Below are 25,760 nucleotides of genomic sequence, written 5' to 3' on the forward strand. Positions count from 1 at the left end.
TAAAGAGAGAGAGAGAAGAAGGAGAAAATGGGAGAAAGAGGGGACACAGAGGAAGAGAAAGAAGTTCTAAGGGGTCTCATAGATGTGGAAGATGGTAGTGTAGTGGTAGATCTGTCCAATCTAGCACAGCATATATTCATATTAATGGATTCGTGTTTTCATTGCCGGAGCATATTTGATTTGGAGATTTACCGCAACAGAGCCTGATCAATTCAGTTACTTAAAATATTTTTAAAAAAGACTTACTGAATTAATTCTAAACGGTTTACGATCATTGTCATAACATACTTCTATGCTAATGTTCATATGATTACAGCATCTAGTTGGTGCATAATAAACACTGTTTACAATCTACTCTGTTTCTCATACATAGACAATTATTTTTTATGTATGGTTTATCTTATTTTAAAAAATCAACCAACAAAATTATATTTCCAGGAAAGTTTGACACAAATAATAAACATCTTCATGGCTAAAAAGCTTTAGTAAAATTATGAGACTGTGTTATGACTTGAATATGAAATGTGGATCACAAGCTCATTTGTCAATACATAGGTTAGCTGATGGGAGACTGTGGAACCTTCAAGAGGTGAGTCCTAGTATAAAGAAGTGGGTCAGTGAGTGGTGTGCCTCTGAAAGTTATGAATGGCATCTAGTTTCTCTTTCAGCTTCCTCCCCACCAAGAAGGGACAGTAGTTTTGACTCTAACACCACTCCAACAGTATTCGGATCAAGTACACAGGCAACTATGTGGCCGAAACCCTCTAAAGCTAGGAGGAAAAATGAATCGTTCCTCACTGAAATTGTTACGTGACATGTTTGTTCATAGGGACGAGGAAAGTAAATAATAAAGTCAGTTTCATTGGAACTGGTTTTGCAGTTCTTCTTTTTCAGTTTATCAGAATAGATTTCTTTCTGTAACTCCTTCCATTGGTATTTTGTTCCCCATTCTAAGAAGGCGCGAAGTTTCCACACTTTGGTCTTCCTTCTTCTTGAGTTTCATGTGTTTTGCAAATTGTATCTTGGGTATTCCAGCTTCTGGGCTAATATCCACTTATCAGTGAGTGCATATCATGTGTGTTCTTTTGTGATTGGGTTACCTCACTCAGGATGATATCCTCCAGATCCATCCATTTGCCTAAGAATTTCATAAATTCATTCTTTTTAATAGCTGAGTAGTACTCCATTGTGTAAATGTACAACACTTTCTGTATCCATTCCTCTGTTGAGGGACATCTGGGTTCTTTCCAGCTTCTGTCTATTATAAATAAGGCTGCTATGAACATAGTGGAGCATGTGTCCTTATTACATGTCAGAGCATATTCTGGGTATATGGCCAAGAGTGGAGCAGAGACTGAAGGAATGGCCATCTAGAGACTGCCTCATCTGGGGATCCATCCCATAAACAACCACCAAAACTAGACACTATTGTGGATGCCAACAAGAGCTTGCTGACAGGAGCCTGTTATAGCTGTCTCCTAAGAGGCTCTGCTAGTGCTTGACAAATACAGAGGTGAATGCTCACAATTATCCATTGGATGGAGCACAGGTTCCCCAATGAAGGAGCCAGAGAAAGTAGCAAGGAGCTGCAGGGGTTTGCAGCCCTCTAGGAGGAACAACAATATGAAATAACCAGTAACTCCAGAGTTCCCTGGGAGTAAACCACCAACCAAAAAAAAAAAAAAAAAAAAAAACAACCCAAACAAACAACAAACAAAAAAATCACATGGTGGGACTCATGGCTCCAGCTGCATATGTAGCAGAGGATGGCCTAGGTGGTCATCAATGGTAGGAGAGGCCCTTAGTCCTGTGAAGGTTTTATGCCCCAGTATAGGGAAATACCAGGGCTAGGAAGTGGGAATGGCTGGGTTGGGGAGCAGAAGGAGGAGGGAGGCAATAGGGGATTTTCGGAGGGGAAACTAGGAAAGGGGATAACATTTAAAATGTAAAGTAAGAACATATCTTAAAAAAAAAAAGAATAGATTTCTTTAAGAACTTTTACATAGGAAGCAAGGTACACAATCTACTTCTGTATTACTTATTCGGCAGTCAGAATAGTACCGCAAATAACATCGCTCACTGCTTTAAGCTACTTCCTGTAACTACACAGACATGTTCACGCGAAACTATAACAACAATTAAAAGAAGAGCTAACTCTCAGAGAACCTTGAACACAGGAATAAATAAGTTTCTGACTGAGAAGCAAATGTGTCCTCCACCCGTTTTCAGTAAGGCAACAAGGGAGTAGATACTGAGAATAAATCATCAGCTAGCTCGCATGTTGTCAAGAGCAGCAAAGATCGAATAGTTTAAATATTAATTATAATATTGAAGAGTCACTGCAGAAAGATTTGCAGTTTCATTAAACAGTCTCGAAGCCCGCGGCACCTTATGAAAATGTAGTTCACAGGGGGATGAGTATCGCTTTCTCTAAAACTAAGGCTAATTTCTGGGGAAAGCAGAAATTACACAGTAGCAGAAACGTGAGTTTTGTGGCCCAAGGGATGTGGATGAAAGTTATCTTATTCACTAACGACATGAACTTGAGAAACCAACTCGATCACTTTTTCCTTTTTCCTTATTCACTCATTTAATTTCTAAGATTTGTTTATGTTATGCATGTGAAAGCTCTGTCTTCATACACACAAGAAGAGGGAATTATATACTACTACAAACGTTGTGAGCCAGTGTGGAGGTGCTGGGAATTGAACACAGGACCTCAGGAAGAGCAGCCAGTGCTTTTAACCACTAAGCTATCTCCCAGCCCTTACTTTTTTGTTTTCGTTAATACAAACTTTGACATCATATAAACATTGCAAGAGAAAGTTAAAAAAAATACATGCATATTTGAGCTGGCCCTTTTTTAAATACAAGTCCGGAAATAGCATTATAAGGAGGGTCTTGATAGGAATCACATTCCTTGCCCTAATACATTAATGATTTAATTATTTAATTAAATGTAAAAGGTACAGGAAGTAATTTTCCATTTTAACAGAGTGAATAAGACACAGTTGCAAGACTCAGCTGCAGCTGGGTGGCTATAGGGAAGGACTCCTGCCAGTCTGGCCTGGGCATTTCAGGCTGCAAGAGCCCCTGGGGAATTTTAACAATTCCTTATGCAAAGTAAGGGTACAACAAGAGCTTGCTGACAGGAGCCTGATATAGCTGTCTCCTAAGAGGCTCTGCTAGTGCTTGACAAATACAAATGTGGATGCTCACAGTTATCCATTAAAACTAAAAGTAAAACTACTAGTGCTTTTCCATGTCACACTATAGATTGAACCAGTTTTAAAGTTTTTACTTTACATTTATGGGTGTTTTGACTGTGTATATGTTTGTACACCATATGGATTCCTTCTGGCCAAGGTGGACTGAAACTTGAGTTACTTATTGTTGTGAGTGACCATATAGTGCTTGAAATCTAATCGAAATCCTCTGGGAATAGCTGGACGTGGTAGCACATGCCTTTAATCCCAGCACTTGGGATGCAGAGGCAGGCGGATTTCTGAGTTCAAGGCCAGCCTGGTCTACAGAGTGAGTTCCAGGACAGCCAAGGCTACACAGAGAAACCCTGTCTCAAAACAAACAAACAAACAAACAAACAAACAAACAAGAAATCCTCTGGGAGCTCAGCCAATGCTCTAAACCACCAAGGCTTCTCTCTAGTTTTATGACATTCTGTATTAAAACATCCTACTATTTTTGAAGTTAATCCCTCTCTTTGGAAGTAATTTTCAGAGATTTGACTGCAAATGAATTTTAAATCCATATTATTTTTTCCTACTTCATAGCAAGATAAATTCTAATTTGCATTTTGTTTCCAAGGATGTAACAAGCATTTAGTAAACATGAATGCACAGATACATGATCAATTTACCAATTATCCTCTTGCATAAATCGAACAGTTTTGTCATGAATGAAAGCATAGAAGGATATGGCTGTCTGCTTCCATACATGTTCATAACCAACAAAATAATATGTGATTATAAAACTATGAAAATGTATTGTAATTTCATAAATTAAAATAATGATCATAAACTTAATTCAAGGGTAAATCTTTAAGCAGTACAGTGTAAATTGCATGAGACTTACATTTGCCAAGTGAGCTAGCTCTATCTCCAAAAATGAGTCAGTTGTTTTAGGTTCAGGCCTGATTGTGACCACGATGACTTTAGAATTGACGACAGTGTAATTTCTGAAACAGAATAATAAGGATTAAAAGGAGAAATCGTTGATGCAAACTTTGATTCATGCTGCTCCGTATCTGTGGAGATGTCAGTAAGTAAGACATCGCCAGCAGAAGTACAGACATAGGCATAGTATTCACCAAAAGATACAATTTATCCTTCTGAACAAGCCTTCTCAGAGAGGAGGAGTTCTGGGAAGAACTGGAAGCATTTAATCATGTTATATGCAGACAAGAGGAAAACAACAACACTGGCAGGTTTCCAAGTCCCTAAGTCCAACTCACTCACAGGAAGGAATAGACCATGAATTGAAATGTCAGGCAATTTCTGAATGAGTATAATTCATTTATCTCAAGGAAGACCTCACAGCATTATTCTCCAGAAGACCAAATATTCTTCTTGCCAAGTGCTGTCTTGGCTTTTCTTTTTTTTTTTTTAACTTCCCCAAACTGTGTGACGAAAAACTGGCATATGATATAAGATGAAAGCATGCAGAATTTTTAATGCAATGTTTGCGATCTGTAAAACGTGTCTCTTCTGGAAGACTTTTCTAGGGGACACTCACTCACAAAATACGCTCTATGTAATCATATAAATAATTGGAAAATTGTCAAGAAATGCAAACATATAATTAAATAAATAGTGTATAGATTTTATTTAAGTAATTTAAATGGTATAGATTACTCATTTCTTATAGGTTTTTAAAATTGACAGTCTTCAATATTTTGAAGAAATAAATGTATTTATGTTTCATTGATGGTTTGAAATAATAATGTCTCTGTAACTCCTTCCATGGGTATTTTGTTCCCTATTCTAAGGAGGAATGAAGTATCCACACGTTGGTCTTCCTTCTTGATTTTCTGCTGTTTTGCAAATTGTATCTTGGGTGTCCTAAGTTTCTGGGCTAATATCCACTTATGAGTGAGGGCATATCAAGTGAGTTTGGAGCTGAGATGAAAGGATGTACTATCCAGAGACTGCCCCACCTGGGGATCCATCCCATAATCAGCCACCAAACGTATACACTATTGCATATGCCAGCAAGATTTTGCTGAAAGGATCCTGATATAGCTGTCTCATATGAGGCTATGCCAGTGCCTCGCAAATACAGAAGTGGATGCTCACTTCTGTCATCTATAGGATGGAACACAGGGCCTCCAATGGAGGAGCTAGAGAAAGCACGCAAGGAGCTGAAGGGATCTGCAACCCTATAGGTGGAACAACAATATGAACTAACCAGTAACCCCAGAGCTCATGTCTCTAGCTGCATATGTAGCAGAAGATGGCCTAGTTGGCCATCATTGGGCAGAGAGGCCTCTTTGTCTTGCAAACTTTATATGCCCCAGTACACGGGAATGCCAGGGCCAACAAGTGGGAGTGGGTGGGTAGGGGAGCTGGGGTGGGGAGGTTATAGGGGACTTTTGGGATAGCATTTGAAATGTAAATGAAGACACTATCTAATAAAAAAATTGAAAAAAATTATAAAAAGAAATAATAATGTGATCTCCTGATAGGCAGATCCTATTTTAGAAAATTTATATTCATATAAATATCAAGAAGGAGTTCATATTTTTAAAAAGTCATGTTTATTTTTCAAGGTATTATTTAAAACTCATCAAACCTAACCATTTACTTTGATGCTTCTGTATACTATTATGTAAATACTATCATCCATCAAACCCAATAACTTCTCTCTGCTCCTAAGCAGTGCCCCTGCATGCCATTGCAGGGAATTCTGCCTGTACCATGAGAAGCATACATGTGCTACTATTGAAAATGTCACCTTCTTATCATATAGCAGGAGCTCTACAGGAAGATCAATAGAGTCAACGAGACTCTTGGGGGATCTCAGAAACTGAGCCACCAGCCAAAGAGCATACACAGGCTGGACTAAGGCCCCTGGCATGTGTGTGTGTGTGTGTGTGTGTGTGTGTGTGTGTGTGTGTATGTGTCCCAGATGTACAGCTCAGTCTTCATGTGGGTACCTTAACAACTGGAATGAGGGCTATCCCTAAGACTATCTATCTGTGGAATCCCTACCCCGAACTTGGCTGCTCTGTCTGGCCTCAGTGAGAGAGGATACTCACTAATCATGCAGAGACTTGGTGGGCCAAGTTAGAATACGAGTGGGAGGTGGGGTGGGGAGGGAGAAGGGGAGGTGGGATGGGAAGAGGAACTGTGTGAGGGGGTACAAGGAAGGGGGCAGCAATTGGGATGCAATTGAATCAATAAATCAATTAACGAAAAAAAATCAGATTTTTCCTATTTGTGGTAAGTTTTCTTTCTGTGATGCTATACGATGCAGAATTTCATCACAAATGAATGCTAGAATATTCCATAGCAGAGGAACTAGAATTACCCTTTATACGAAATATTATTTTAACCTATTTCTCCTACATTTATTACTGTCAAACATTGAATTTTTAAATATTCGTAAATGTTCAAGGTGGTAATCACCATGGTAGAAAATAGTGTGAGAAAAAACAAAAACAAAAACATGTATTATCATATGTATTTAATGTAATGGATCAGTATGTTTAATTGAGCCTTGGCCTATTGAAAAATCAGACTCATTCAATACATAGTTCAGTTGGTAGATATCTTGAGTTATGGGTAATTTAAAACCATGCACCATGCTTAAGGATTGGGATTCGGATATATATATATATATATATATGTGTGTGTGTGTGTGTGTGTGTGTGTGTGTGTGTGAATGATACTTTCTTTATTTACATTTCAAATGTTATCCCCTTTCCTATTTTCCTCTTCAAAAATCCCCTATCCTCTTCCCCTGCACACCAACACACCCACTCCGGCTTCCTGGCCCTGGGATTCCCCTATACTGGGGCACAGCATACTTTATTTTCCTGCTGGGGAAAGTGAATGCAAACACAGAGAGATAATAAATTACCACTTGTTTCATTTAACACACCAATTCAAGGCAAAGTGCATAGGAAAGGATTTTAAAAGTAACTGATAAATGTGAAGACGCTCCGGATGCCATTTTCCTCCCTTTGTGGGTAAAAGTTACCTTGGGCCAGTGTGAGAATTAATGGAACAACCGATCTGGAGGAGCATCAGGTGAGTGAGTGATCGCATGAGCATGGGTTCTGGAGGAGCATGTGTTTTCCTACCACGAATTAACAATGCCTGGGTCCCTCAGAAGAGTTGCTTATGTCTGAGCATGAAGATGCAAGTTCATTCTCAGGTTAGCCCTAACGTGTGTGCGTTCTTATTTGGCTCCTTGGAGATCAAATACTGATGGATTCATCAAATTCCTTTATTCTTGTTCTGCTTAGAATAACCCTTCCCACTATTAAAAAAGCATGAAGCCTGTTCATTAAATTTCTGCTAGGTATTTTCCCAATAGGTGTTTGCATCATTTTTGTTCTCTGTAAGTAACGGAACAAGTGACAAATGGCTATCCTATGTATGATGTTTATGGTTTCTCATGCTTTTGAAAATAGGGATGATAATCAGTGGCAAAGAAAGCGAAGATGAACCCTCCGCTGCCCCCATGCAGAGCGTTAGGTGAGTCAGGCTCCTCGGTCACTCAGGTGATGGTCTGCTGTGAAAGAGCCCCAGAGAAGGATATCTGTGTTACAGCTTTGTTGCAGTCGGAATAATATAGTATATTTGGAATTTATTTGAAAAAAAAATTTATTTGAAAAAAAAAATGTGTGTCATTGGAATAGTTTGTGCCACAGCCCTCCCAGATGAAAACAAACTTTTTATTAAGTTGATTTATACTGTAATGCCAGTATCATAGTAAAATGTCTAATAAAGAAGAAATGCAAATGTACATTGTGCAATGGCTCCCTTTAGTTTTGTAATAAAATGTATATATTGCAAAGTTCGCTTTAATTTATTCCATCAATTCATTATCATTTGCATAAGTGACTCGCTGGCTCCTGATGTGCCACGTCAGGCTCTGTGAGCTCCTAATGCTTCCTGGCTGGCTGCACAGGGGCATACACTGCTAAGGAAGCACATCGCACAGCCAAGTGGGTTCATGACTAAAGTAATAACGCTCTGCTCTGTCCTTGAGATCTGCACTGGTATTCACCAAAAGGTGATTCAACTTCTTCATAAAGACAGCAAAAATGTGATTGAAACGCAGTGCGGATGTATATATTAGATATTTTCAATATGATGTGCGTACAATGAAAGTAGAAGAATGGAAAACATTACAAAACTGTAACCAAAAGAAAGGAGTCTGAGCTATGGTAATGCCAGATCAAGTAGCCATGTGGTTGAAAACTATCATAAGAGTAAGGAGAATGCCAAATAAAGACAAAAGACTCAATTCACCAGTAAGATATGGCAATCATAAATGCATGTGCTCCTCTGAGAGGAAGGCACAAATACGCAGGCAAATATTGAGAGAACTATAGGGTGAAGTAGTTACTAATCAAACCTCTCACACGCCATTTGAATAACGTCCAGAAAAAGATGAAAAAGGAACAAGCTTATAGGAGTAGCATGTAGACCAACTGTTCCTAACAGACATAAACAGAACACTTAAGGCTACTTCAGAAGAGCACAGATTTTCTAAATGTTCATTGAGAATTCTCCATGATAAACTACCCATGAGGGACTATTACTGGTCATAATAAAATGGAAAAAAAGAATTAAATCATACCAACAGCTAAAAGTGTAAAACAAGACATTTCTCAAGTATGTAAAAAGTTAATGCATATTCAGACAACTAGCAAGTTAAGGATTAATCACAAGAGATACTACAAAATTATTTAAGGCAAATAAAAATAATATACAAACCAAACTTATGAGATTCAGTGAGAAAAGTATGAAGAATTAATTTTAAAATTGTAAACAGAAGACAAGAAAAATCTCAAAGAAAAAATCCACAAAATTACAACTCAAGGAAATGAAAATTAAAATAAATGTTAGAGTAGGATTGGCTATATGTTAGTATGTAATGTAAAATATATATATGTATATATATGAAAAATATAACTGAAAAGATAAAAATCAACAAAACTAATAGATATATTCTTTAATATCAATATAACTTGCAAGTACTTCACTGTATATATTTTTAAAAGGAATGGTCTCTAAGTGGAAAAAGCATAAATCAAGGAGGAATTATTTCATCTGGCCACAGAAAAATGATGTCCATTATTTCTATTAGAAGTTAACTCAATGCCAATAAATAATACATCCTGGACCAAATAGGTCAATATTTAGATATGTGTATTCTTCAAAGACTAAATCATAAAGAAATCAAAATCTGCAAAGACTTATGGTTATATGTATATACATTTATATATGTTATAAATGTATTATATATATATATATATATGAAGCTAGTAAGGATATTTGATTAGAAATATAATTTGTAAGCCATATCAACTACAAAATCTCAATACCACATGGCTGAACTGTAGAAACTTAGAACATTAAAAAAGCAAAAACAACAGAAATAAACAAAAACCTAACACCAATTCTTAAACTATTTCATAAAGTTGAAGGAGATGGAGATAGTGGTGCCTCTTTGTTTCAATAAAGAAACTCTAGAGACCAGTAAGACCACAGGTGGAGATGGTTAATATTTATGAGGGAAAAAGTTCCATGGATTTTTACCCTCAAAATTTTAATGTAGTATTAAAAACAGTTGGAGGGGACAGCCCAGAATGATACAAAAAAGTACATCAAGTGCTGATTGACAGTTATTGAAATTTCTGTAGTCAGTTTTCATTTTTACAATTATCATTCATGTAGGTTCAAAGATGACAACTTTACGAATTGGTTTAAATAAGGTCCCCAATTTAGATGAACCAAAACACAATACGAGATTTGATATAGTCTGGTAACTGAAGGACTTCATCAGGATGTTATAAATATATTTATTTATAAGATTAAAATCAGGGCTGAAGAGATAGGTCCGCAGTTAAGATCGCTGGATGCTCTAGCAGAAGACCAAGATTCAATAGAAGCACCCACAAGGTGACTCACAACCATCTGTAACTCTAGTCCCAGGGTATCCAAAGCTTTCTTCTGCCTTCCACAAGTACCATGCACACACATGGTACACAGCCATGCATTCAGGCAAAACATGCATGCGTACACAATAGAAAAAGATAAGTGATTCTTGAAATATAAACTAAGTTAAAATTAAATGATAGGTGGCTTAATTAATAGTTAGAAATTGGATATTCAAATTTGGAGGCTGCAGTCTTGGTGGAGTGGGTGATAGACTCCATCTCCAGTTTGGCTTTCTAACAGGAATTTAGAATCTCAAAAATGATAAAGGTTGAGGATGCAAGTTCCATTTTCAAACGGCTTGGCTAAATGAAACCTAGACTTTTATCCATACGGTAATACTACATTATTTTATACCATTAGTCACGTCAATTTGGTACCAAGGATAATGTTAATTGAAATGTCTCCATGATGGAACAAAGGAAACTTAGGAATCTCATAGAATGAAAACATTCCTTCGCACACCGAGACTGAAAAGGGTGGTTTCATAGTTTAGGATTTGAGACTATGCAACATTCATCCCCAAGGAAGCTAACTGTTCAGGATCTGTAGCTGCTTATTTTTCTGTGTTTTTAATTGCTGGCATTTTATTTATTTCATGTAGTGATTTTAAACGTATGACTTTACTACTTTTAAAATATGTGTGCATGTGTTTGTCTGCACGTGGGTTTGTGCAGGTGAGCTCAATGGCTTTAGAGACCAAGAGAAGGCAACAGAACCTCAGATCTTGACGATTGTGTGCCACCAGATTTCAGTGCTGATAACCACGAACTCCAGTCCTTGAAAGAGTAATATGCTTTCTTAGCAGCTAAGCTGTTTCTCCAGCCCTTTGCTAACACTTTAATACCACAATGGAATTTAATAAAATAATATCGATAAACTTTAATAAAATGGAATTTAATAAAATTTCAGTTAGACTCCTTTTGCCCTCTCACACATTTATATCAACATTAAAAAACATTAAACACATAATTTCATTTCCCTATACCTTACCACTCTTTGTATACTCAGACGTAAGGTATATTCCTTACAAAACCTGAAACCCAATCAATGAAATGATTGTTTATAACTGTCTGTAGAATCTGTGGCTTCGTGTATGCTTGGATATACTATTCATTTTTCTTAGACATAAGTTTCTTAAAATAATTCTTTAGAGGTGGAATTGCTACATTAAGGAAAATAAAGTTCTCAGTTTCTTGGCATTGCCAATTTGGTGTCTAAAAATATAACAGCATGACCTGAACTTTCCACAGAAGTTTCTGAGATAGCCAGGCTACAGACTTAGGAATTGTTGAATATGCCATAGCATCTATATACAGCTCTGTCAGCTTCCTCAATTGACCCTGTGGGCTAGGCTAGCTGACTTAATTTTTCAGACTCTCTCCTGGTCATAAAATGGGGAAAATATGAAAAACCCAGGTCTTGGTTGTACCAGACAAGACTGTCAAAACCAGGGCTATCCAAGGCTGCCCATGTGTAGTCTTTGTCTTCTGGAACACACAAGAAGGAGAAATATGTTTTTGCTTTTTTTCCTCTTTGATTCAGAGCCCAGAGTGGTTCCGAGATTTCAATAATCTTACCCTTGGATCTTGAATGGTAGAATTACAGTAGCCCATCACTACACCTAGTTGGGTCATCTAACTTTTAGGTGTAAGAAATTGTTTTAAAAATGGATGAAAGCGGGGTTCAGAGAACTGCACCTGTGTAATTTAGACACAAGTAGAGCATATTTCGTTTACTTGAAGGAACAATTCAAATTATCTTAAATTTATCTTTTAATTATGAAAATAAGGTATTCATTGTGTGTGTGTATGTGGTGTTTGTGTGTGTCGCGGTGTGTGTATCTCTGTAAATGTATCTCTGTGTGTGTGCATACATGCAATAGCATTCATGCAGAAGTCAGGCATCAGTCTTCTGATACCATCATGGTGGTCTTGGGGTTCAAACTCAAGTCATCAAGATGGCTGATAGGCTGAGCTATCTCACTGGGTGTGAAAGGGGAAAGAGTCAAGTAGCAAAATAAAAATCAAAGATTGAAGAATGGTTGCAATACATATTGGGCCACAAGATAAAAACTACCTAAGTAGTAGTAACTACTTAGTGTTTCAACTTTATGCAGATTTAAAAAGAAACACACAAATTTAACCTATGGTCTTATGTGAAGAAAATTTCCTTAATGATGTTTCTTTGAAACAGTATATCTTGTCATCTTTCATAGTTCCTGGTTTTGTTTGAAAATAATTATGTCAAAATACAAAATTCTGAGACCTTATCAGGTTATTTAACATTTCTAGAAGAATTTTTCAAAAATGGAAAAACAACACTATGGGTACTTAGGGGATATGGAATGCATGTCAGATATTAAATAACCAAAAACAAACAGTCAAAAACGAAGCACAAACAAACAAACAAAAACAGGAACATTTTTCCATTCAAAGAGCACTTCAGCAGGCATCTATCCTGAGCTTTCTACTAACTTTTCTTCTGGATAATGAATGACACATAAGTGTCTGCTATAGTCACTTATTGAATAACTACACATAATGCATACCATCTAAACAATTTAATTTGACCTAATTATACATATTTATGAGGAATAGGAGATGCTTCAATATAGATTCTATGTATAATGTTCCAACAGAATAATTGGCATATTGATCTCTTTAAAAACCAAGACTTTATTGAGAGGACATTCCAATGCCTGTCTTCCAGTTATTTTTAAATCTGCTATGTTTATCACTGTCTATAGTCAATCAAGTTGCGGTAATACAACATAACTCTTCCTCTATCTGCCTATGACTCCATATTTGTCTGATACTTCTAATTCTTACCAAAGGTTACTAATATCTTTGCTTTCCAGAAAACATAGTTACTTTCCACACTGTTTGAAGTTGAAAAGAACCTTCAGATCAATTCCCTTATTTTACATATGAGAACACAGTAGCTTGCCCCAGGGTCTGTGTGAATTCATTTGTATCACAAGGGGTTATGAGGGAGCCTGCCTTCCAGATGTTCTCTGTTCTGTTCCTTTAATAGTTTATCATGGCCTTATTACTCTCTATTTATCCATTTCTCTTTTCTACCTTCCTTCCTTCTTTCCTTCTTGCAAAAATGTCATATTCCTAGACAAATTTCCAGTTTTCTAGAACATAGATTCCCCAAACTTGGAAAAATGAGTATCCCACAGTAAATGTGAGAATATTTAATTATATTATACAGACCACGATCAACCATGCAACTCTGCTGGACTTTTTAGGAAAAAACAACCAACCAACCATGCAAAGCACTCTATGGTTTTAGGTTGAATATTTGTTTTGTATTCTAGGTAGACCGCAGAAGCAAAGAAAACAAAATTCACCCATGAAGAAGTTCTATTTAAAGTTGAGCTGAAGGCAGTTGAGGTAAATTACCGACTGACTAGAGAAGTTCTGGGAGCTTTTAAGATGTTCAAGGAAAACTAAAACTAGTCACCTGGTAGCATCTAGACAAGAATTCTTTAATGATAAATGTGACAAAATGAACTCCCTTTGAAAATAAGAATCTCATTTTACCTGGTCACTTTTTAACCTCGAGAAACCTCTCTTTCTTTTGTCCTTTACAGGCACGAATATATTGTATCTGTAGCGATATATAGGAAGCCAGTGTAAAGGCTTAGAGTAAACATACTAGTTTCAAAATATTTTCCCAGCAGAACACAACCCAACCCTAATCGATTCAAATTGCCCAAGACTCAGTTCCATCCAGGGAAGGGCTCCTTCGGCTGGGAGACACCACGCATCTACATTCACTTATCACTCACATTAATAACGAGCCACAGGGAATGTCTGCAAAGCACCATAGCTAGTGTTTCCGATCTTGTTAGGAGGCCGTTTTCTGCCGGGTTAAACTCTGCTTGTTTTTACTTATTAGACCATTTGTTATGCCTCTGATAAAGCTGTACAGATCACTCACATGGTCCCCGCCTCAACAGCATAAGGCTTTATTTATGAGGCTCTGCTGGAAGCGCTCAGAGCAAGGATGGTTGTGTTAACCAAAATGAAACTTGGTCTCAGTCCTCTAGAATGAGGCGCTGTCAGGAAGTAAGTCATTCTGAGTAATATGATCACTATGTAAATAGATGCAAATGATATTCCCCATGCACTTTAATAAAGCGGGTGAGACAATAGAACGCCGGGATGAATGTTGGTGGAATTATTAATTGAAGTCTTATTTTTTTTAATATCTGAGAGGAAAGAAATAGGTGGCTTTCTCCCCCAAATAGTCTCTAATTGAAGAGTATTTTTTTTTCTTAATGTGTCTGTAATTGAAACTTTATTTTGAAGGAAACTGAGATCTTGTGCAAATTAAATACAGAACCATGATTTCCCAGCACCATGATACTTTAATTTCCTATGATGCCAGTGAAAAGTATTATTAAATACAAGGAAATGGAGAAGACAGATGAATTTTACAATGACCCATTCTATTATAGGGTGGGATTTTTTTTTTGTCGTTGTTTTTTTGTTTGTTTGTTTTTCTTTCTAATCCTCAGGCAAGTCAGATTAGTAACAAAGAAAAGTAGAGCTTTAATCGGACACCAAAATTGTCTTTGGTGATTGCTTTGAAATACATAATATGCTAATAACCTATTCATTAAATTGCTTTATTCTATTTTATTTAAAAAGCCCTTTATATTACCAAAGCTAGCTTGACTATTTTATAGAATGAACTATAATTACATTTAAAAGAATTTAAAAGATTACAACAGCTTATTTCTTTGTAGCTTACCTCAAAGTAGGCAAAATTAGGTCTAAGTTTTTGTATAGGACCGCTCCAAGAACAAAAACAGATGATTCATCTAATTCTAGGAAGAATAAAGTGAAAAGCTATTAGCAAAACCACATAAAAAATTCAACCATACAAAACATTTATTCATTAATCATCAGTTTATTTCAGTACTTGCCCACATAAAGGCAGGTAGCAGAAATTTAGTTGTTCTTAATCATACCTAGGGTAAGTTAGCCACGCCACCTTGCTCAGGTAGTTTTAGAGGTAGTTTGTGATGGTGTTACATGAGGATCAATCTTTTCCCTGACCAGGCTGAGAGTAGAGGCTGCCTCAGGGCCTCAGGTCCATTTAAAGGATTTACATTCCCAGTGAAATCCCAATGAATTCCCACTGGGGGAAAAGAGCCATATATCTTCAGTAGCATTAAGTTAAAGCTCACCAAAGTGAGAACTAAGACCACAGTGCCTCTTCTGAAACTACTATTAGAATGGATTTAACAGTAGGAGAATTTACTACTACTACGTTTTTTGTTTTTTGTTTTTGATTTTTTTTTTCTTACATGTGATACACCAAAATAAAATCTGGAAACAAAAGTTCATTTTAAGGTGAGATAAACAAGTAACAACAACAACAAAAGAAGGTGAGAGTAACAAGAAACATGACTTTGAATAGAAACTTCAGTCACATTTCAACATCTGAAGTTAAAGGGTAAGGCTATGCACTTTATTTAAGGATAAATATGTTAAAGGAGAACTATATGCATACCAAGTTCAGGTCAATAGTGTATGGTTCTATTTTCACCCACTTGAATAAATCCTTTCCTTAAATAAATCTGTTTATTTAAGGAACAAGGACAAGTTGTCTACATTTACAAACTTAGATTACAAACGTGTTTGGAAAGTATTTCTGTATTATGTGATATATGAAGAATTCTACTTTATGCTTCACTAAGTGACCTTGTCAGAAACGTTTGGTTCAGAGCTCCTACTATTTCTCATTATTACCTTTTGAAGACACGGGAGTGAAAATGCTTTTTGGAATCACAACGCGATCTTCTGAATTTCTTGCCCAGTCTACCATTCCTTTCCGGCCTTTCATGGGGAAGTTGATGTCGGTTAGAACAGATGCAGCAGGGAGCTTCTGAATGCTCGCCACTATTTGAAAAAGGAAGAATCCTGTCAGAGAAGCTTGCTGTAAATGTCACTGAAATAAAACTCATCAAATAAGAGCTACGGATACTCAAAATTCAATTTTAAGGTAAACTTACATTTAGTAGAGCATTAAAACATACACATTTATTAGATAACGTTGTTCTTTAAGCGTGGGAAATCTTTCATTCACCACTAGGTTTCTTTAGCTTTGACTAGGATTTTTATGATGATGGTCAATGGTTATATGAGTGTCCTAAAGGCACCAACAGAAATAGCCACGCTGCTTGGCTATGCCCCCTCTCCACGGCAACTATTAGAAGCCCACACTGCACTTTATGGTAGGCTGAAATGCTTAAAATCTTCTTCTGTCTCCACAATATGTTTTCTTTACATAATTATCAGAATAGCTCTGTTATGATTTTTAGATGGGTCCCAGGAAGATATGGACAATAAAAGAAACCTTTTTGAGAGAATTGTGAGAATTTAAGTAACACACCACGATACCATTACCATGAAGACAACTTTGTACAAAGAAATACTAGATAGATCAGTAGCAATGTAACCTTAAGATTTTGCCCTAAAATTGCAAGAAATATAATAAAAATAGATAAATAGCTTATATATAATCATATTGGGAACTATGTTTTCACTATTAGAAATACATATTTAAAACCATTTTAATTTATTTATTTTTATTTATGTGTTTGAGTGTTTTGCCTGCATGTGTATCTGTGCACCATGTGTAAGCAGTGCCTGTGGAGGCCCAGAGAGGGTACTGCATCATAACCATCCATATAGTTGTTGATAAATGACCCAATGCAGCATCAGGCAGTGGAGACTGCTAAGCTATCTCCAGCCCCCTAGAAATACACATTTTATTCTATACTAAAACAAACATAAATGATATGTTTTTGGAGGTCTATGAAATAATAGTCTGTAAATTTATATTACATGTTCCCATATTTATAATAATGTATAAGGGTTATGGTGATAAATATTTAAGCACATAAATTATATATATTTTAAAATTAAGAAATACAATTTGTAAAATTTTCATAGGCTGTGCATATCCTATAGTAATACTTCTAGTGGAAAAATAAGGGGAAACCTAAAAAGCTACCACAATAGAAAGGCCAAAGTGAAAACCATTAGGCTTTTTGTAAGTGGATTTTCCTTTAAAGGAACTTGTAATTTAAAACAAGAGAGGATGAAATTAAGATTTTAACAATATTAGTTGTATAAATATATTACTGAACCCCTGGCTTGGTTTCAAATTAAATTGGTTATGTATTATGGCAGTGCACCAGTGAAATTATACTTTATGAAAGCTCTTTGTGGCTATTATACACATCCATTATCAGCACAGGATGGAATTTCATTTGGCCCGCAATTTGACATATTAAAGCTTAAAAAGGATCCGCTAACTAAGTGTTGAAGGAAAAAAAGGTACTGGATAAGACATAAATTGGTTACGGATATCAAATGCTATTTTTTTGTTGAATAACGGGTGTAATTATTTTCGTTTCTTTTTAAATTTTTTTTAAAGCCAGTATGCCTTTTCTTTCCATAAATAACCCCATTCAAATGTGCTCAAGGACACAAAACTGTGTCTATAAAAACAGTCAACACGCTGGGAAACATACATCCTTAACTCTTGAGTTACAATGTGTAAAATTACATGTAATGTCTTTAACCCAAACTTCAATTGCCTTGAAATTTAGAGATCATATATTTCACTAGTCTGCTGTAAAAGCTGACTAGAAGAAAAGAATGTTGTCTTACCCATATTGTTTTCTTCTCCTACAGAAATTAAACATGAAGTAAATGTCTGGGCCCTCAAGTCTAATCATGTGTTTATTTCTATAAACATTGACCGGAAAACAAAAATAAACACAAAATAAGTTTTAAAGGAAGGTATTTGTATCTACCAGATGTCAAATTACCCTGGGTAAATGTTAGCTTAATAGCATATTCGTGAATATGTAATTTCATTTTGTGATACTAGCATTCATTTTGTCCCACAAAACTGAAGTCTTTCATTGCAGATATGTTATTGGTTAAATTGCGAATATATAGAATAAATTGTTAGTGCTTAAACTCTGACTAGACAGAATAGATTATACTTATTGATACAGTATAGAACAAAGGAATGTAAACATAAGTCAATGCCACTAATTGGTACCCAAGTCTAAATTCCATCGTCTTCAGCATAAAGAGTACAGAAAACAAATTACTTATACTTATGACTCATTACTTATACTTAGGAATCCAGTTTACACGCGTGCGTGTGTGTGTGTGTAAGTTATTCATTTTTGTTTAAATGGTATTCCATCTTTTAATGTATATACACAACCAAACTGAACTAAATGTTATGTGCAATAAATCACAAAGATTAACTAGTTCTCACAGCAATGTTTTTCTAAAAATACAATGAGATATTCAATGAAGCCATTATACAAGATGATACTTCAATAGAGTGATGGGGTTTAATTTTTACCTTCTGAATTACCAATGTCTTTGATATTAATGTGTTCTGAATACCAATGTATTTTAAATAAAGATTTATTCAAACTACTGAGGTGTATGTTTAAGGCTGACATTTTGGCTTCTTAGGAGCACTCAATGGTTATTGAGAAACATACTATGGCATAGCAAAAATAATTCAGAATTGTATTTTTTCCTCTTTTTAGGTTCTTGTGTATGACAGTGGGATCAATCCAGTTCCCAAGTCTCGTATATAACTTGGGGACTAGTTAGTCGTTAAGGAAATGGGATAATCTTCTAGGCAGGTGAGATCCAACAAATGAATTCTTTAAACTACAAGTTAGTAAGTATGTGAGTTTTACTGATAGAAAGGAAATCAAAGCATGCATGAATGGCTATGCTGCATCTCTGGAGTAAGTGGTTAATTAAATGCAGCCCGAGAAGCACACAGAAGGTGGAGAAGCTTTCCTCAAAAACAGCCTTTTACAGATTACAGTTCTTAGATGAAAGATGATAGCACAGTGTGTTTCTGGATAAATAGGGACATCTTCAAAGATCTAAGAAGTTCCCTGAATCGAGTGTAATGTGTTTTCATTGTAAACCTAGATTTGGTTTCTTATGCAGTAAAACAAGTGACTCGTCATGGTAACTGTTGGAGTGAAGCCAGCAGACTGGGTTTTCATCATGCCTGTTATTTGCCAAGCTCTAAAATGATCAAGGTCCAATATATGTGCTTTTCTCTCTTTTATAACTTTATTTTTATAGGATTGCATTTATTCTTTCCTGATTTTATATATGCTTACAACATATCCACCTCCACTCTCTCCTTACAAGTCTTCCCAGCACCCACCAACACACACTTCTCCCCCACCGCGCCAAAAGCTTGTATCCATTTTTTCATTATCCTTCTTTCTAAAAATTTTGTTTAGCAGAAACTTGGGGGAATTTTTGTAGTAGAGAAGTCTAAAGCATAAAGTTTGAGCTTGCTTGCTTCCTTCTTCCCTCCCTCCCTCCCCCCTTTCTTTCTTTCTTTCTTTCTTTCTTTCTTTCTTTCTTTCTTTCTTTCTTTCTCTCTCTCTCTCTCTCTCTCTCTCTCTCTCTCTCTCTCTTTCTTATTTCATGATCCTTTCCTTTAATCAAAGCAGGCGATCATAAGGTTTTTATCCTACATCATTGTGGAAGTTAAGGAGAAGGAAGACTGTCATTCATCATTGTAGTGAGTTTGTTCCACATACAAACTGGATATAGTAAATTTGATATATCATCTGAATTAAAGACAGAAATGCAAGGCATGAGGAAAGAAAAACCTTGAGAGCAAAAGCACATGGATGAACATACCAAAGATGAGCAAAGGAACCAAATTAAGGCTAGTAAAGATTAAGGCCTGTTTTATTTAGCCTTGGACACCATTTTTGCCCTGGACTCAGGTCCTGGGTGTTTCTCTGTTTACAGTTTGTGTAAGTATTAGGAGAATTCCCTATCCATCTCAAAACTCTCAGTTGCAGATAATTTTCAGTGTCTGGGGAGGTACTTGTTTTTATAGCATCTAAAAGGCCCTGGGTCTAATGATTTATAACATATAAACTGGATGTGATGGCACTTCCTTAGAAATCTAGCATTAGGTAGATGGGAGCTCTGGGATCAGAAATTCAAAATCATCCTGAACAACATATCAAGTCAGAGACTAACCTGGACAACATGGGACCCTGTCTCAAAAAACAAAAACAAAAACAAAAAACAAAAACAAAAACAAAAACAAAACAACAAAACCCCAACAATACAAAGCACAAGATTAGCAGCAATGAAACAAACAAACAAAAAGCTATAATAAATATAAAGAGAAATTCCTCATGAATTCAACAAGCTATGTGGCCGAGTAAAGGGTTATCATCTCTGTGCCTTAATATCTTCTTCTGTAACATGGGTCCGACACTATAATTTCCTTCATGGGCTATGAGAAAATGAACCAAGTATCGATCAATAGTAGTCTAGCCAGAACTACATCCAGAGCACAGGTGCTTCTATGGTAGTGTTGGCTACTACTCTTGGAGCAAATTTTCATGTAATTTTTTCAAGAAAGCTACTACATGATGGGTTGTACATGGTAATAAAGTATTTAACATTTACTGCAACATTATCTTTGGTTTTCTTTGACTGACCCCAGATGAGAGATTATGTCTTGAGTGCTTTATATTAACTGCATTCATTTACCCAGAGACAGGAACCACACTTCAATAAAACAGAACTCAAAATGTAGTGTTGAAATGTAGCATCCAGAGAGGCGAGTTCAAGTCCTGTGTACTCTGACTTGTTTACTTTACCCTTAACTTTTTTCTCTGTTTTCTTTTTCTTTCATTCTTTCTCCCTTTGATTCTCCTTTCTGATTGACTCTAGCAGAAAGAATGAACTTAAGTTTTTGTTTCTTTTCTTTTCTTTTTTCTCTTTTCTTTCCTTTTCCTTTCCTTTCCTTTCCTTTCCTTTCCTTTCCTTTCCTTTCCTTTCCTTTCCTTTCCTTTCCTTTCCTTTCCTTTCCTTTCCTTTCCTTTCCTTTCCTTTCCTTTCCTTTCCTTTCCTTTCCTTTCCTTTCCTTTCCTTTCCTTTCCTTCCTCCCTCCCTCCCTCCCTCCCTCCCTCTCTCTTCCTTCCTTCCTTTCTTTCTTTCTCTCTCTTATTTTTTTGGATTTTGGGGGGAATATAGATGATCGTTCAGGTTAAAAACCTACTGCTTGAATAAAGAGAATAAAAGCATCATGGACAACAAACTCAGAGGCAGCAAAGAGCCCTTCAGAAGCACTATGTTCAAGCATCATCCCAAGTGCTCATTGCAATGAGTCACATTCGGTACCACTCAGTGAAAATGATCAGAAGAAACACCCAGGGAAGGGAGCCTTGCAGCCACAAAAACAACTTGTATGGGTATACAGAAGGTGTTTAAAGGCTGTCTTAAAAACAGCCTTTTTTATTGTGGGTTATTGTGTCAATGTTTCAGACATATTTGAAGTTCGCATCATTTTTCTTGTTCCTTCAAATGAAACAACTGCTTAGCATCAATATTGGACAGTTTTCCAGTTATCAAAATGGATTTACTTGTGGTAAATATCACTCAAGATTTTTTAGGTGGTCATCTGCATAGCTTCTCTAGGAAGAGATTGGGGCTGGAGAATACGAATTCATGTTTTGGTATGGTAGGATATACCTATTGGTTTCCTTAGTATATTCTTAGAAAGTCGATTCACTGAGTGGCACCTCTGAAAATTTCAGAGGATTTAGCAGTAAAAAACTTGTAGTTTAGGTTTATATAGAAATGCCGACTCCTCAGCAAACACTGAGAATGTCTAAGAAGGGAGGAAAGATAGCTCTTTTCTGGCCTTATTGGATAATTGTTAGGAGCTTGACACTTGGTATTCACTATTTAATTCATTCAACAAGTATTTTGTCAAACATCTCTTCATTGCAAGACACTGTTTTTAACATGACACTTATCAAGAAACCTTAGAAGTGATATCTCATTTACCATAAAAATCATCTCAGGAGGCATTATTATTGTGGTTATCTTCATTGCTATTATCAAGGTCTTTGTTTTACAAATGAGGAATCAGGTTATGTTTGAGCTACTTCTCCAAGGTTGTAAGTACTCTCATGAGGATTCAAATCCCAGTTTGTCTACTCAGATTTGTGCAGCCTGGTGCAGTTTGATTTTATCTAGCAAATGAACATCAAATGTAGTGTCTGCCTCATTGTCCTGTTTTTCACTGAGAAGAAAAGACAGATTCAGGTTTTTGGTCTGAGGCAAATCAAAATTACGCCCATCAAATCAAAACTAGATGTCATTGAAGAACAATGATTTAAAAAAAAAACACATGTAATTTCCTTTGCATGCACTCTGTTATGTTCTAACATCTCCATGAAAAAAATCCTTTCTTAAAATTCTGCCACAGTAGTCTGTAGGAAACATTCAGATATTTCCATAAATAGAACTTTAATTGTTCACACCACCAACACTTCACTTTGGTACGCTGACATCATGGGATTCTTTTCCAAAGGTGGGGATTAGAATGTTGAAGGTCATAGAGAAAGGGAGAGATGGATAGGATGTGGTGCTCATCTGTATCTTCCCTGTAAACAGCAGCAGTGGGCAGTGCATGCTTCAGACCAGTGAATCTCATCCCTTTCATTACCTCCACCTCCATTACAGAGTTTAAGATGCCCAAGTCCAAGCTGGGCATGGTGGCGCATGCCTTTAATCCCAGCACTCGGGAGGCAGAGGCAGGCAGATTTCTGAGTTTGAGGCCAGCCTGGTCTACAAAGTGAGCTCCAGGACAGCCAGGGCTATACAGAGAAACCCTGTCTCGAAAAACAAAACAAACAAACAAAAAAAGATGCCCAAGTCCTAGTGACACAATATTCAAATTTAAATGAGAAACTTCCTTGCTTAAGTTCTCAATTTCTCTTGTTAGGGAAAACAAAAGAAAAGAAAACAAAACAAAACCTTGTGTCAGTTAAATGTAGACAAACTAGATGAGGCCAAAAGTAAGTAACAATGTAGGACTTTTCTGAGTTCCTTCTTCAGCCTCTAAGTCTTAAATATCATGTGTGATTCAACCATATAATTAACTATTTTTCATATTCCTTTCCTGTATCAAAGCTTCACATTCTATTTTTTTTTCATTTTCCATTACCAATTTCAAATAAGGGATCTGACAATAAAATGCGTTTCTGATTTTAATTTTGTTTTTGTTTGTTTTGTTTTGGTTAGGCAGAGGCACTCATGGGGGAAACTCCTTCAACTTCTTAGCACATCATTCTTATTTCTTCAGCATTGAGGGAAGAGTCCAAGGCCATTCGTGTGAGCCCTGTACAAGTAGGAATGTCTTCACCAGAAATAGGTAAATTATTGCCTGCAACAAATATGTCTGTCCCCTTTGCTTTATTTTATGTCACTAAAAAACTAAAAAAATATTTTTCACATACTTTAAACAATTGGAAAAATTAAGAATAATTCTTCCTGGGATGTGATACTTAAATAAAATTGAAATATCAATGCTGTAAATAAAGTTTGTTGGAACTCAGCAACACCTACGATTTCTTTATGGCCATTCATTACCTTCAGGGCACAATGGCAGAATTGCATAGCTGCAACAGAGATGGTGGTCCTGAAATGTTTACCAGCTAGGCATTTAGAAGAAACGGGTTAGCCACACTAATCTTGACACAATTTCAGGACATTCTGTTTTGGAATGATTTTTTTTAAACAAGTAGAATAAAAAAAAAATCACTTTAGAATGATCATTTACTGCACTGTTTATTGAAAACCCTTTCCGACTATGGTGTTTTTTCCATATTACACATAACACAGTGGAGAAGCTGCCCAATTACTATACTAATTTCTTTTCTATTTCAAGAAGGTTATGTCTATGATCTTTTAGAAAACACACTCTCAGATAATCATTTTCTTTATGCAGATACTTCAGAATTCTAATCCTACCTAATGCAAAGTAAGATATGAGATGGAAAATTATTTTTGCATGTATACATAAGTAGTAAAACCAAATTACTTTAGAACATGCTTTAGGTTAAAGTCTAATTCCAACCAGTGCAATTTCTATAGAGGGGGCCAATTATAATTAACCGAGTATAAAACAGTAAGGAGCTGGAAAATGACAGCATTGATGTTTCTCATACATTCCCTTATTTATTTGAAGCTGAGGGTTGCCTAAACCCTATCAGAAACAAGGCCAGAAGCTCCGAGGAGTTAGGGCTCAGCAATACCAAGGCCCTCAGATATTGACTCACACGTTACCTTAAGAGCAGAATCCACGAGGAGTACCTATCTTGATAGGAGTGAAGACATCATTACTGACTTACACATTAATTTGTGAATATATACATCCAATAAGTCTCCTTTAAACTACAGAGTATTCCAAGAACTTCCCTACCACTGAAATCTGGGGACTACAAAGGAAACAGGAAGTATTTGTCCTTAAAATGCTGAAATAGACCACCAAGGGAAAATGACAGTTCATAGCATTCTAGATTGTAAGTAGTATTACTATAAAGTAAATGGCGGATGAGGCAGACAATAGGAAGTAGATCAAGAAAAACCACTCTGAACATGAATGTCTGAGGTGGGTTTCACAGATAGTTCCTAGTTGACAAGGAGAAGGAAAAGAAGAGGAGGAGGAGGAAGAGGAGGAGAAGGCAGGATCCACTGCCTATGCTGGTTCAGGGACTAGTAAAGGCCAATGATGTTCCAAAGGCATCAGGACAGTACAGAGAGAGAGAGAGAGAGAGAGAGAGAGAGAGAGAGAGAGGACGGAAGGAAGGAAGGAAGGAAGGAAGGAAGGAAGGAAGGAAGGAAGGAAGAAAGAAAGAAAGAAAGAAAGAAAGAAAGAAAGAAAGAAAAAAGAAAGGAAGGAAGGAAGGAAGGAAGGAAGGAAGAAAGAAAGAAAGAAAGAAAGAAAGAAAGAAAGAAAGAAAGAAAGAAAGAAAGAAAGAAAGAAAGAAAGGGCATATTGAATAGTGAAATGGTAAGACATAGAACACTTATTATATTACATTAATACTAATAGTGATCCCATATTCAGCGGGCAGAGTATTTAGTTAGGATACAACATATGTAGCAGAAGATGGCCTAGTTGGCCATCATTGGGAACAGAGGCCCCTTGGTCTTGCAAACTTTATATGCCCCAATACAGGGGAATGCCAGGGCCAAGAAGTGGGAGTGAGTGGGTAGGGGAGCAGGGCAGGGGGGTGGTATAGGGGACTTTCGGGATAACATTTGAAATGTAAATGAAGAAAGTATCTAGTAAAAAAATCAAAAAAAAAAAAAAAAAGAAATATAAATTGGATGCCTTCAAGTTAGAACTAAAAGTTGACATGTAGATATGAATACATTTTCCAGCATGGAGAATGTTGGAAATCCAACAGCATGAGGAACTCATTCATTCAGCAAATACTAATTGAGCTCCAATCCTATGCAAAGCACAGTCATACATGTGGGGACGTGCCTATGAGAAACAGCGAATTTACTGACCTTGTAACACTGGCATGCAATTTGAAGAGAAACCATATGAGCATGGTGAGAAATTATTTACAATCTGAAGTTACTTTTTCCCTTCAGAAAAATTTTAATTGTTGACTATGGTCATACCATCCATAATGCCTCTGAT

At 36.4% G+C, this 25,760-nt stretch overlaps 1 protein-coding gene across 4 annotated transcripts in view; it reads right to left on the reverse strand.

Moving 5' to 3' along the window:
- Adgrb3 (adhesion G protein-coupled receptor B3) overlaps positions 1–25,760 on the reverse strand; it is a 767,297-nt gene that overhangs the window by 348,990 nt on the left and 392,547 nt on the right. For all 4 annotated transcript variants that reach the window (NM_175642.4, XM_017319555.2, XM_006495818.4 and 1 more), the window contains 3 exons: positions 15,962–16,111; positions 14,958–15,033; positions 4,093–4,195 (listed from right to left, as the gene is read on the reverse strand). In NM_175642.4, coding sequence (NP_783573.4) covers positions 4,093–4,195; positions 14,958–15,033; positions 15,962–16,111 — 329 coding nt within the window. The remainder of the gene's footprint in view (positions 1–4,092; positions 4,196–14,957; positions 15,034–15,961; positions 16,112–25,760) is intronic.

The sequence above is a fragment of the Mus musculus genome, chromosome 1 (assembly GCF_000001635.26).
Source record: "Mus musculus strain C57BL/6J chromosome 1, GRCm38.p6 C57BL/6J".
Lineage (NCBI taxonomy): Eukaryota > Metazoa > Chordata > Mammalia > Rodentia > Muridae > Mus > Mus musculus.